This window comes from Oncorhynchus clarkii, chromosome 30 (genome assembly GCF_045791955.1).
Source record: "Oncorhynchus clarkii lewisi isolate Uvic-CL-2024 chromosome 30, UVic_Ocla_1.0, whole genome shotgun sequence".
Classification (NCBI taxonomy): domain Eukaryota; kingdom Metazoa; phylum Chordata; class Actinopteri; order Salmoniformes; family Salmonidae; genus Oncorhynchus; species Oncorhynchus clarkii.
This window is the reverse complement of record NC_092176.1, coordinates 30,576,160-30,590,342: the sequence shown is the minus strand read 5'-3', so window position 1 is coordinate 30,590,342 and position 14,183 is coordinate 30,576,160. Positions and strand designations below refer to the sequence as shown.

Sequence of the window (14,183 nt, the reverse complement as noted above, 5' to 3'; positions counted from 1 at the left end):
GTACTCTCCTCCTCACAGCTTCTCTATGTACAACTTTAAAACGACTAGTATTACTAGCTGAAACACAACTCCTTTCATATACAAACTCATTAACATCAAAATGCTGCATGCATTTCTACCAGGGAATTTCCACAGCCAAGTTGTTTCTGTTCAAATCAAAGCCTCTGTTAGTCTGAAGGCCCATTACCATGGCAGTTGGCATGTACATTAAACAGTGCCATTGTTGAGGTTTGACATTGTTTTTAGTCCTTGATGTACACTTACACTCCTCTTGTGTAGAGAAGACTAAATGCTGTGTCAACTTCTGCATTGTCATATGCTCTTCTAGTGTAGATTTAACTTAATGTCAAATATTTAGCCTGAAACTCAATTCTCTACTTTCAATCTGGACCCATCTGGTCAGAAGTAGTGCATTACATAATGAATATGTTATGGACTCTGGTCAGAAGTAGTGCATTACATAATGAATATGTTATGGACTCTGGTCAGAAGTAGTGCATTACATAATGAATATGTTATGGACTCTGGTCAGAAGTAGTGCATTACATAATGAATATGTTATGGACTCTGGTCAGAAGTAGTGCATTACATAATGAATATGTTATGGACTCTGGTCAGAAGTAGTGCATTACATAGGGATAGGGTGCCATTAGGGACACAGCCTAAACCCTAGCGCTAATGTCTTGACCGTAATGTAAAGACTGGCTGACCATTAACACCCTTGCCCCCCCCTGGTTTTAATATCTGCCTGCTTTAAGCTCTCTGATTCCTTTACACACACGGATGCTGTCCTCCTTGTCCCATAGGTGAGGGAGATGCTTCGTATGCGTGACTCCAACGGTGCCAGGATGTTAACACTGATCACAGAACAGTTCATGGCCGACCCTCGCCTGGCACTGTGGAGACAGCAGGGCACCACCATGACCGACAAGTACAGACAGCTCTGGGATGAACTAGGTGAGCACACACACCAATGGGCAGCAGAATTAATTCAGATTTAGTTCATTCAAATCAAATGTTATTGTTCACGTACACATGGTTAGCAGATGTTAATGCGAGTGTAGCGAAATGCTTGTGCATCTAGTTGCACGTCAGGAAGTCCAGGACCCAGTTGCACACGATGGGGTCGAGACCCAGGGTCTCAAGTTTAATGATGAGTTTGGAGGGTACTATGGTGTTAAATGCTGAGCTGTAGTCGATGAACAGCATTCTTACATACAATACGTCCTCTTGTCCAGATGGGATAGGGCAGTGTGCAATGTGATTGTGATTGCGTCGTCTGTGGGCCTATTGGGGCGGTAAGCAAATTGCAGTGGGTCTAGGGTGTCTGGTAGGGTGGAGGTGATATGATCCTTGACTAGTCTCAAAGAACTTCATGATGACGGAAGTGAATGCTAATGATAGTCGTTTATCTCAGTTACTTTAGCTTTCTTGGGTACAGGAACAATGGTGGCCCTCTTAAAGCATGTGGGCACAGCAGACTGCAGAATATGTCCGTAAACACACCAGCCAGCTGGTTCGCGCATGCTCTGAGGACGCAGCTAGGGATGCCGTCTGGGCCGGCAGGGTTTTACTCACGTTGGCTGCGGTGAAGGAGAGCCCACAGGTTTTGGTCGCGGGCTGTGTCAGTGGCACTGTATTGTCCTCAAAGCGAGCAAAGAAGTTGTTTAATTTGTCTGGAAGCAAGACGTTGATGTCCGCGACGGGGCTGGTTTACTTTTGTAATCCATGATTGACTGTAGACCCTGCCACATGTGTCTCTTGTTTGAGCCGTTGAATTGCGACTCTACTTTGTCTTTATTCTGACGCTTAGCTTGTTTGATTGCCTTGCGGAGGGAATAGCTACACTGTTTGTATTCGGTCATGTTTCCGGTCGCCTTGCCATGATTAAAAGTAGCGGTTTGTGCTTTGTTTTGCGCGAATGCTGCCACGGTTTCTAGTTAGGGAAGGTTTTAATAGTCACCGTGGTTACAACATCACCGATGCACTTGCTAATAAACTCGCTCACCGAGTCAGCGTATACATCAATGTTGTCTCAGGCTATCCGGAACATATCCCAGTCCACGTGATTGGCCAGACCTGCGTTGAAAAGACCTAAGCACGGGTGTTTCCTGGCCGGTGAGTACACACATACTCACCGGACAGTTTATTAGGTACACAACCCCATTTACGAAAATGGATCGGACAGTGAGCCACATGGCCTTAGCTTTCTATATAAAGCAGGCAGACGGATATCGAAGCATTCAGTTACTGTTTGATTGAATGTTAGATTGGGCAAAACGAGTGACCTAAGTGACTTTGAGAGTGGTATGATCGTTGGTGCCAGGCGCACCTGTTCCAGTATCTCAGAAATGTCCAGCCTCCTGGGCTTTTCACGCACAGTGTCTAGTGTTTACAGAGAATGGTGCAACAAACAAAAAACATCCAGTCAGCGGCAGTCCTGTGGACAAAACAGCTTTTTGATGAGAGGTTGAAGATGATGACAAGAATCGTGCAAGCTAACAGGCAAATAATGGCGCAGTACAACAGTGGTGTGCAGAATGGCATCTCAGAACACACACAACATATCGGTCCTTGTCACGGATGGGCTATTGCAGCTGACGGGTTCCACTCCTATCAGCTAAAACAGGAAGAAGCATCTCCAGTGGGCATTCACAACTTGCAGACTTGTTTTCGAGTTGCTGTGCGTTTTGTTGCCAACCTATTTTGCTACCTGACAACTTTACGGTTTTTACTTTTTAACTACCATTTATATTTTAGTTTTTTTCCCCCAACTTTTTCACTCCGGACGCTTTATCTGGACACGATTCGTCAGGACCTCCAACAGCCGAAGCTAAGTAGTAACATTAACACGATGCCTTACGGCGAGGATAGCTGTGCTACAAGCCCAGCTTCAGACGCAATCGTTAGGCAAGGGTAATTTCAGTGTAGGAAAGGATGAAACAGCGTCTGTGCCACCAGTAGGTACAGATAGTAGTATAAATCCCCTGGCACAGTCCCCGCAGCCGGACAACTTTCTCACGGTTTCTGGAAGGAAATGCTGTAGGAACGCTCAACCGGTGTCGCTCATTCAGCCGACAGAAACTTTCAACCGGTTTTCCCCATTAAGTGATGAGCTCTACAGCAGAGTCTCACAACTGAATTGCTGGTTGAAAACTGTTTTCTGCCCCTCCCAAAAGATAGAATTTGTAGATAATTGGCCCTCTTTCTGGGACTCACCCACAAACAGGACCAAGCCTGACCTGCTGAGGAGTGACGGACTCCATCCTAGCTGGAGGGGTGCTCTCATCTTATCTACCAACAAAGACAGGGCTCTAACTCCTCTAGCTCCACAATGAAATAGGGTGCAGGCCAGGCAGCAGGCTGTTAGCCAGCCTGCCAGCATAGTGGAGTCTGCCACTAGCACAGTCAGTGTAGTCAGCTCAGCTATCACCATTGAGACCGTGTCTGTGGCTCGACCTAGGTTGGGCAAAACTAAACATGGCGGTGTTCGCCTTAGTAATCTCACTAGGATAAAGACCACCTCCATTCCTGTCATTATTGAAAGAGATCATGATACCTCACATCTCAAAATAGGGCTACTTAATGTTAGATCCCTTACTTCAAAGGCAATTATAGTCAATGAACTAATCACTGATCATAATCTTGATGTGATTGGCCTGACTGAAACATGGCTTAAGCCTGATGAATTTACTGTGTTAAATGAGGCCTCACCTCCTGGCTACACTAGTGACCATATCCCCCGTGCATCCCGCAAAGGCGGAGGTGTTGCTAACATTTACGATAGCAAATTTCAATTTACAAAAAAAAATGACGTTTTCGTCTTTTGAGCTTCTAGTCATGAAATCTATGCAGCCTACTCAATCACTTTTTATAGCTACTGTTTACAGGCCTCCTGGGCCATATACAGCGTTCCTCACTGAGTTCCCTGAATTCCTATCGGACCTTGTAGTCATAGCAGATAATATTCTAATTTTTGGTGACTTTAATATTCACATGGAAAAGTCCACAGACCCACTCCAAAAGGCTTTTGGAGCCATCATCGACTCAGTGGGTTTTGTCCAACATGTCTCTGGACCCACTCACTGTCACAGTCATACGCTGGACCTAGTTTTGTCCCATGGAATAAATGTTGTGGATCTTAATGTTTTTCCTCATAATCCTGGACTATCGGACCACCATTTTATTACGTTTGCAATTGCAACAAATAATCTGCTCAGACCCCAACCAAGGAACATCAAAAGTCGTGCTATAAATTCACAGACAACACAAAGATTCCTTGATGTCCTTCCAGATTCCCTCTGTCTACCCAAGGACGCCAGAGGACAAAAATCAGTTAACCACCTAACTGAGGAACTCAATTTAACTTTGCGCAATACCTCAGATGCAGTTGCACCCCTAAAAACTAAAAACATTTCTCATAAGAAACTTGCTCCCTGGTACACAGAAAATACCCGAGCTCTGAAGCAAGCTTCCAGAAAACTGGAACGGAAATGGCGCCACACCAAACTGGAAGTCTTCCGACTAGCTTGGAAAGACAGTACCGTGCAGTACCGAAGAGCCCTTACTGCTGCTCGATCATCCTATTTTTCTAACTTAATTGAGGAAAATAAGAACAATCCGAAATTCCTTTTTGATACTGTCGCAAAGCTAACTAAAAAGCAGCATTCCCCAAGAGAGGATGACTTTCACTTTAGCAGTGATAAATTCATGAACTTCTTTGAGGAAAAGATTATGATTATTAGAAAGCAAATTACGGACTCCTCTTTAAATCTGCGTATTCCTTCAAAGCTCAGTTGTCCTGAGTCTGCACAACTCTGCCAGGACCTAGGATCAAGAGAGAGGCTCAAGTGTTTTAGTACTATATCTCTTGACACAATGATGAAAATCATCATGGCCTCTAAACCTTCAAGCTGGACCCTATTCCAACTAAACTACTGAAAGACCTGATTCCTGTGCTTGGCCCTCCTATGTTGAACATAATAAACAGCTCTCTATCCACCGGATGTGTACCAAACTCACTAAAAGTGGCAGTAATAAAGCCTCTCTTGAAAAAGCCAAACCTTGACCCAGAAAATATAAAAAACTATTGGCCTATATCGAATCTTCCATTCCTCTCAAAAATTTTAGAAAAGGCTGTTGTGCAGCAACTTACTGCCTTCCTGAAGACAAACAATGTATACGAAATGCTTCAGTCTGGTTTTAGACCCCATTATAGCACTGAGACGGCACTTGTGAAGGTGGTAAATTACATTTTAATGGCATCGGACCGAGGCTCTGCATCTGTCCTCGTGCTCCTAGACCTTAGTGCTGCTTTTGATACCATCGATCACCACATTATTTTGGAGAGATTGGAAACCCAAATTGGTCTACACGGACAAGTTCTGGCCTGGTTTAGATCTTATCTGTCGGAAAGATATCAGTTTGTCTCTGTGAATGGTTTGTCCTCTGACAAATCAACTGTAAATTTCGGTGTTCCTCAAGGTTCCGTTTTGGGACCACTATTGTTTTCACTATATATTTTACCTCTTGGGGATGTCATTCGAAAACATAATGTTAACTTTCACTGCTATGCGGATGACACACAGCTGTGCATTTCAATGAAACATGGTGATGCCCCAAAATTGCCTTTGCTAGAAGCATGTGTTTCAGACATAAGGAAGTGGATGGCTGCAAACTTTCTACTTTTAAACTTGGACAAAACAGAGATGCTTATTCTAGGTCCCAAGAAACAAAGAGATCTTCTGTTGAATCTGACAATTAATCTTAATGGTTGTACAGTCGTCTCAAATAAAACTGTGAAGGACCTCGGCGTTACTCTGGACCCTGATCTCTCTTTTGAAGAACATATCAAGACCATTTCAAGGACAGCTTTTTTCCATCTTGCAAAAATCAGAAACTTTCTGTCCAAAAATGATGCAGAAAAATTAATCCATGCTTTTGCCACTTCTAGGTTAGACTACTGCAATGCTCTACTTTCCGGCTACCCGGATAAAGCACTAAATAAACTTCAGGTAGTGCTAAATACGGCTGCTAGAATCCTGACTAGAACCAAAAAATGTATCATATTACTCCAGTGCTAGCCTCTCTACACTGGCTTCCTGTCAAAGCAAGGGCTGATTTCAAGGTTTTACTGCTAACCTACAAAGCATTACATGGGCTTGCTCCTACCTATCTCTCTGATTTGGTCCTGCCGTACATACCTACACGTACGCTACGGTCACAAGACGCAGGCCTCCTAATTGTCCCTAGAATTTCTAAGCAAACAGCTGGAGGCAGGGCTTTCTCCTATAGAGCTCAATTTTTATGGAACGGTCTGCCTACCCATGTCAGAGACGCAAACTCGGTCTCAACCTTTAAGTCTTTACTGAAGACTCATCTCTTCAGTGGGTCATATGATTGAGTGTAGTCTGGCCCAGGAGTGGGAAGGTGAACGGAAAGGCTCTGGAGCAACGAACCGCCCTTGCTGTCTCTGCCTGGCCGGTTCCCCTCTTTCCACTGAGATTCTTTGCCTCTAGCCCTATTACAGGGGCTGAGTCACTGGCTTACTGGGGCTCTCTCATGCCGTCCCTGAAAGGGGTGCGTCACCTGAGTGGGTTGATTCACTGATGTGGTCGTCCTGTCTGGGTTGGCGCCCCCCCTTGGGTTGTGCCATGGCGGAGATCTTTGTGGGCTATACTCAGCCTTGTCTCAGGATGGACCTGAGCCCTAGGACCATGCCCCAGGACTACCTGACATGATGACTCCTTGCTGTCCCCAGTCCACCTGGCCATGCTGCTGCTCCAGTTTCAACTGACCTGAGCCCTAGGACTATGCCCCAGGACTACCTGACATGATGACTCCTTGCTGTCCCCAGTCCACCTGACCGTGCTGCTGCTCCCGTTTCAACTGTTCTGCCTTATTATTATTCGACCATGCTGGTCATTTATGAACATTTGAACATCTTGGCCATGTTCTGTTATAATCTCCACCCGGCACAGCCAGAAGAGGACTGGCCACCCCACATAGCCTGGTTCCTCTCTAGGTTTCTTCCTAGGTTTTGGACTTTCTAGGTAGTTTTTCCTAGCCACCGTGCTTCTACACCTGCATTGCTTGCTGTTTGGGGTTTTAGGCTGGGTTTCTGTACAGCACTTTGAGATATCAGCTGATGTACGAAGGGCTATATAAATAAATTTGATTTGATTTGATCCGATCACCAACACTGGATAATTGAGGGGGGGGAACGTTGCCTGGAACATGACGTCGAGTTCAGTTTACTTGAGTGGCCTGGTCAGTCCCCAGACCTCAACCCAATATCTTTGGGATGCGATGGAACAGGCTGTTCGCAGCATGAATGTTCCGTCGTCCAATCTGCAGCAACTGCGTGATGCCGTTGCGTCAGCTTGATGTTTCCAACAACTTGTAGAATACCCTGAAGAATTCAGGCTGTCCTGGAGGCAAATTTTATGTACTGTACAACAAACGCTCTTCCTTGCCTGCTGTTGTTTTTATTATGAATCTATGCCACTGTCACCGACACATGCTATCCACCATACTACTGTGGATAGGAAGTACTCGCGTTAGTACAGATCACACATGTGTAGCCTGTGTTATGTTGGTTCTGCTCTCCTGCTCATGTGTGAATGAGGACCGGCGCAGAGACTAAGCGTCGGTCTTTGAATGGATTACTGGTTGTTTACTCCTAATCACTAGACGGACAGTCAGAACTCAGAATCCCACTGGTCTGTTACCATGACAATGACTGCTGTTTTATCTCCAGCCTTTGTTGTTTTGTCTAGTTGTCTCTTTTTTGCTTCTGGCCTTGTTCTCTGCTTTTTAGGGATGGCTTCGTCAGACACATGAACACACACCCGCATTGTGGAAGTTTGGCTGCTTTAGTTTGTGTTTTTGGAAGTGTAACGATGCTTTGAAGTCCAGACATCAGTCTCTCCCAGAGTCCTTCTCTGACTGCTTGATGTGTGGCAAATGCTGCCTCTCGGCTGCTTTCTTCTTTTGTTTTTCCCTCCACCTCGGGGCCGTTACTCGTCTCCTCCAGACACAAAGCCTTCCTTCATTCCTTCTCTACTTCATCTCCATTTCTTTTTTCTCTCTCTCGCTCTCTCCTTGTCCCTCTGTGTTTCTCAACATTTTTCTCCCCCTTTCGTCCATCAATCGTTGCCTAATGTCCAATTGTAGTTGTAATAGCTGTGTGTGTGTACACGTGCATGTGTTTTTGGTTTGTCTTTGTGACACCATCGTCCTATATATCCCTGAATGTGTTGTGATATCCTCTGAGACTTCTTCACTTTTAGTCTTTAGTTTGTTTCTGTTTACCTAGCTAGTATTGATGTGTGTCTGTGACAGTACGTGAACAGTTGTATTGTGTGTCAGTTCAAGACTGCATCTACTAAGTATGCGACTACCTTCAAATTGTTTGGAGTGAAAGAATTGATTGGATAACTTTCTAAACCCTAGACTTTGAAAAGTTGGATGAACTTTAAAACCCATTTCTTTAGTGTCGCTAAATAACAACACTGGACACATTTGTTGTGTGTGTGTGTGTGTGTGTACAGGTGCTCTGTGGATGTGCATCGTGCTAAACCCCCACTGTAAGACGGAGCAGAAGTGTTGGTGGCTAAAACAGCTGAGGAGGTGGAACAGCGTGGACGTGTGTCCCTGGGAGGACGGTAACCATGGCAACGATCTGCCCAACCTCACCCACTCCCTGCCTCAGGGTGCCCATGGCAACCAAGGTGCGAGACAGGTCTCTTTCTCTTTCGTTCTCTCCCCCTCCCCTGTGTTTCTCACTCTCTCTGTTGTTAGCCTGCAGCTAATGTTTGAACTCTCTCTCTCCCTCCCCTCAATCTAATGCTACTTTCTCTCTCCCTCCCTCCCCTCAATCGAATGCAAGTTTCTCTCTCCCTCCCTCCCCTCAATCGAATGCAAGTTTCTCTCTCCCTCCCTCCCCTCATTCTAAAGCTAGTTTCCCTCCCTCCCTCCCTCCCTCCCTCCCTCCCTCCCTCCCCTCAATCTAATGCTAGTTTCTCTCTCCCTCCCTACCCTCAAGCTAATGATAGTTTCTCTCTCCCTCCCTCCCCTCAAGCTAATGCTAGTTTCTCTCTCTCCCTCCCTCCCCTCAAGCTAATGCTAGTTTCTCTCTCTCTCCCTCCCTCCCCTCAAGCTAATGCTAGTTTCTCTCTCTCTCCCTCCCTCCCCTCAATCTAATTCTACTTTCTCTCTCCCTCCCTCCCCTCAATCTAATGCTAGTTTCTCTCTCCCTCCCCTCAAGCTAATGCTAGTTTCTCTCTCTCTCCCTCCCTCCCCTCAAGCTAATGCTAGTTTCTTTCTCTCTCCCTCCCTCCCCTCAAGCTAATGCTAGTTTATCTCTCTCTCCCTCCCTCCCCTCAATCTAATTCTACTTTCTCTCTCCCTCCCTCCCCTCAATCTAATGCTATTTTCTCTCTCCCTCCCTCCCCTCAATCTAATGCTAGTTTCTCTCTCCCTCCCTCCCCTCAATCTAATGCTAGTTTCTCTCTCTTGCTCCCCTCATTCGAATGCTAGTTTCTCTCTCTCCCTCCCTCCCCTCAATCTAATGCTCGTTTCTCTCTCTCCCTCCCCTCAATCTAATGCTAGTTTCTCTCTCTCTCCCTCCCTCTCTCCCTCCCTCCCTCCCTCCCTCCCTCCCTCCCTCCCTCCCTCCCTCCCTCCCTCCCTCCCTCCCTCCCTCCCTCCCATCTAATGCTAGTTTCTCTCTCCCTACCCTCAATCTATTGCTAGTTTCCCTCTCCCTCCCTCCACTCAATCTAATGCTAGTTTCTCTTTCCCTCCCTCCCCTCAAGCTAATGCTAGTTTCTCTCTCCCTCCCTCCCCTCAAGCTAATGCTAGTTTATCTCTCTCTCCCTCCCTCCCCTCAAGCTAATGCTAGTTTCTCTCTCTTCTCTCCCTCCCTCCCCTCAAGCTAATGCTAGTTTCTCTCTCTCTCCCTCCCTCCCCTCAAGCTAATGCTAATTTCTCTCTCTCTCCCTCCCTCCCCTCAAGCTAATGCTAGTTTCTCTCTCCCTCCCTCCCCTCAATCTAATGCTAGTTTCTCTCTCTCGCTCCCCTCATTCGAATGCTAGTTTCTCTCTCTCCCTCCCTCCCCTCAATCTAATGCTCGTTTCTCTCTCTCCCTCCCCTCAATCTAATGCTAGTTACTCTCTCTCCCTCCTTCCCTTCAATCTAATGCTAGTTTCTCTCTCTCCCTCCCCTCAATCTAATGCTAGTTTCTCTCTCTCCCTCCCTCCCCTCATTCTAATGCTAGTTTCTCCCTCCCTCCCTGCCTCCCTCCCTCCCTTCAATCTAATGCTAGTTTCTCTCTCCCTCCTTCCCCTCAATCTAATGCTAGTTTCTCTCTCCCTCCCTCCCCTCAATCTAATGCTAGTTTCTCTCTCTCCCTCCCTCCCCTCATTCTAATGCTAGTTTCTCCCTCCCTCCCTGCCTCCCTCCCTCCCTTCAATCTAATGCTAGTTTCTCTCTCCCTCCCTCCCCTCAATCTAATGCTAGTTCCTCCCTCCCTCCCTCCCTCCCTCCAATCTAATGCTAGTTTCTCTCTCCCTCCCTCCCCTCAATCTAATGCTAGTTTCTCTCTTCCTCCCTCCCCTCAATCTAATGCTAGTTTCTCTCTCTCCCTCCCCTCAAGCTAATGCTAGTTTCTCCCTCCCTCCCTCCCCTCAAGCTAATGCTAGTTTCTCTCTCTCCCTCCCTCCCCTCAATCTAATGCTAGTTTCTCTCTCCCTCCCTCCCCTCAATCTAATTCTACTTTCTCTCTCCCTCCCTCCTGTCAATCTAATGCTAGCTTCTCTCTCCTTCCCTCCCCTCAATCTAATGCTAGTTACTCTCTCCCTCCCCTCAATCTAATGCTAGATTCTCTCTCCCCCCCCCCCCTCAATCTAATGCTAGTTACTCTCTCCCTCCCCTCAATCTAATGCTAGTTTCTCTCTCCCCTCAATCTAATTCTAGCTTCTCTCTCCTTCCCTCCCCTCAATCTAATGCTAGTTACTCTCTCCCTCCCCTCAATCTAATGCTACTTTCTCTCTCTCCCTCCCCTCAATCTAACGCTAGTTACTCTCTCCCTCCTTCCCCTCAATCTAATGCTAGTTTCTCTCTCCCTCCCTCCCTCCCTCCCCTCAATCTAATGCTAGTTTCTCTCCCTCCCTCCCCTCAATCTAATGCTCGTTTCTCTCTCTCCCTCCCTCCCCTCAATCTAATGCTAGTTTCTCTCTCTCCCTCCCCCCCTAAATCTAATGCTCATTTCTCTCTCTCCCTCCCTCCCCTCAATCTAATGCTAGTTACTCTCTCCCTCCCTCCCCTCAATCTAATGCTAGTTACTCTCTCCCTCCCTCCCTCCCCTCAATCTAATGCTAGTTACTCTCTCCCTCCCTCCCTCCCCTCAATCTAATGCTAGTTTCTCTCTCTCTCCCTCCCCTCAATCTAATGCTAGTTCCTCCCTCCCTCTCTCCCTCCCTCCCCTCAATCTAATGCTAGTTTCTCTCTCTCTCCCTCCCTCCCCTCAATCTAATGCTAGTTTCTCTCTCCCTCGCTCCCCTCAATCTAATGCTAGTTTCTCTTTCTCCCTCGCTCCCCTCAATCTAATGCTAGTTTCTCTCTCTTCCTCCCCTCAATCTAATGCTAGTTATTCTCTCTCTCCCTCCCCTCAATCTAATGCTAGTTTATGTCTCTCCCTCCCTCCCCTAGTTTCTCTCTCCCTCCTTCCCCTCAATCCAATGCTAGTTTCTCTCTCCCTCCCTCCCCTCAATCTAATGCTAGTTCCTCCCTCCCTCCCTCCCTCCAATCTAATGCTAGTTTCTCTCTCCCTCCCCTCAATCTATTGCTAGTTTCTCTCTCCCTCCCTCCACTCAATCTAATGCTAGTTTCTCCCTCCCCCCTCCCCTCAATCTAATTATAGTTTCTGTCTCCCTCCCTCCCCTCAATCTAATGCTAGTTTCTCTCTCCCTCCCTCCCCTCAATCTAATGCTAGTTTCTCTCTTCCTCCCTCCCCTCAATCTAATGCTAGTTTCTCTCTCCCTCCCTCCCTCCCCTCAATCTAATGCTAGTTTCTCTCTCCCTTCCTCCCCTCAATCTAATGCTAGTTTCTCTCTCCCTCAATCTAATGCTAGTTTCTCTCTCCCTTCCTCCCCTCAATCTAATGCTAGTTTCTCTCTCTCTCCCTCCCCTCAATCTAATGCTAGTTTCTCCCTCCCTCCCTTCAATCTAATGCTAGTTTCTCTCTCTCCCTCCTTTCAATCTAATGCTAGTTTCTCTCTCCCTCCCTCCCCTCAATCTAATGCCAGTTTCTCTCCTGTCAGAGTTGCGTCCCCACAGGACGGTGTTCACGCGGGCCATCGAGGCATGTGACCTCCATTGGCAGGACCGTCACCTGCAGCACATTATCGCCAGTGGCCTCTACGCCAACTATTGTTACCACGACAACCAGGACGGCTCGCTCTTCGACACACGCGGATGGCCCATGTGGCACGGTGTGTGTGTGTGTGTGTGTTTGTGTGTGTGTGTGTGTGTGTTTTTTGGGGTGTGTGTATCGGGATGATGTGGGTGGACGGTAGGGGGGGGTGGACTGTCGGTGTGTGTGTGGACTGTCGGTGTGTCTGTGTGGGTGGACGGTAGGGGGGGGTGGACTGTTGGTGTGTGTGTGGACTGTCGGTGTGTGTGTGTGGACTGTCGGTGTGTGTGTGTGGACTGTCGGTGTGTGTGTGTGGACTGTCGGTGTGTGTGGACTTTCGGTGTGTGTTTGGACTGTCGGTGTGTGTGTGGACTGTCGGTGTGTGTGTGGATTGTCGGGGTGTGTGTGTGTGGACTATCAGGGTGTGGTTGTGTGTGTGTATGGAAGGTTGCGTGTGTGGACGGTTTTTCTGTGTGTGTGGACGGTGTGTGTGTGTTTGTGGACGGTGTTTCTCTCTGTGTGTGTGTGTGGACGGTGTTTCTCTCTGTGTGTGTGTGTGTGGGGACGGTGTTTCTCTGTGTGTGTGTGGACGGTGTTTCTCTGTGTGTGTGTGGACGGTATTTCTCTGTGTGTGTGTGGACGTTGTGACGGTGTGTGTGGACGTTGTGACTGTGTGTGTGTGGACGTTGTGACTGTGTGTGTGTGGATGTTGTGACTGTGTGTGTGTGGACGTTGTGACTGTGTGTGTGTGGACGTTGTGACTGTGTGTGTGTGGACGTTGTGACTGTGTGTGTGTGGACGTTGTGACTGTGTGTGTGTGGACGTTGTGACTGTGTGTGTGTGGACGTTGTGACTGTGTGTGGTTAGACGTTGTGACTGTGTGTGTGTAGACGTTGTGACGGTGTGTGTGTGGATGTTGTGACTGTGTGTGTGTGTGTGGACGTTGTGACGGTGTGTGTGGACGTTGTGACGGTGTGTGTGGACGTTGTGACGGTGTGTGTGGACGTTGTGACGGTGTGTGTGGACGTTGTGACGGTGTGTGTGTGTGGACGTTGTGACTGTGTGTGTGTGGACGTTGTGACTGTGTGTGGTTAGACGTTGTGACTGTCTGTGTGGACGGTGCGTCTGTGTGTGTGTGTCTGTTGCCCTTTGCCAATATGAGTGGTCACAAGCCAAAAGCCTTAGAATGTGATCAAGACACGCAGCATCTGTCTCTTTCGCTCTCAGAACACGTTCCGACGGCGTGTGCTCGGGTGGACGCCCTGCGTTCCCATGGTTACCCCCGTGAAGCGCTGCGATTGGCCATTGCCGTGGTGAATACACTACGGCGGCAGCAGCAGAGGCAGCTGGAGCATTTCCGCAGACATAAGAAAGGTCAGACTGCCCTTAAGTGACCAAATATGAATATTATACCACCGTTCTATACCCCCATTAAGTACTAAAGCGTTGTCCACCAATTTAATGGGACTTATACCTGCTGAAAACGTTTTTACAATAAATAGTTGAGGCACACAGTGTTGTTAATTGGGACATTGCTGCAGCCTAAAAGGGTTGTGAGCGGTAGTTTACATGTTGTCCTGTTCGTGACAGAGCTGCTCCATAAAGGTATCACCTCCATAACCAACATGGAGGGCTGGGTGGGTCACCCTCTGGATCCCATCGGCACCCTGTTCAGCACCCTCACTGAGACGGGACGGGGGGCAGAGGAGGGGGCCAACACATGCCTTGACCTTTCAGGTACTAAACATATTCATCTAGTCTTCTGTCT

At 47.5% G+C, this 14,183-nt stretch overlaps 1 protein-coding gene across 1 annotated transcript in view; it reads left to right on the top strand.

Annotated features, from left to right (window-relative positions):
- Nucleotides 1-14,183, top strand: part of LOC139389454 (zinc finger SWIM domain-containing protein 6-like) — a 64,108-nt gene that overhangs the window by 35,691 nt on the left and 14,234 nt on the right. Inside the window, exons 4-8 of the mRNA XM_071136222.1 lie at nt 807-957; nt 8,553-8,732; nt 12,324-12,494; nt 13,643-13,789; nt 14,006-14,152. Coding sequence (XP_070992323.1) covers nt 807-957; nt 8,553-8,732; nt 12,324-12,494; nt 13,643-13,789; nt 14,006-14,152 — 796 coding nt within the window. The remainder of the gene's footprint in view (nt 1-806; nt 958-8,552; nt 8,733-12,323; nt 12,495-13,642; nt 13,790-14,005; nt 14,153-14,183) is intronic.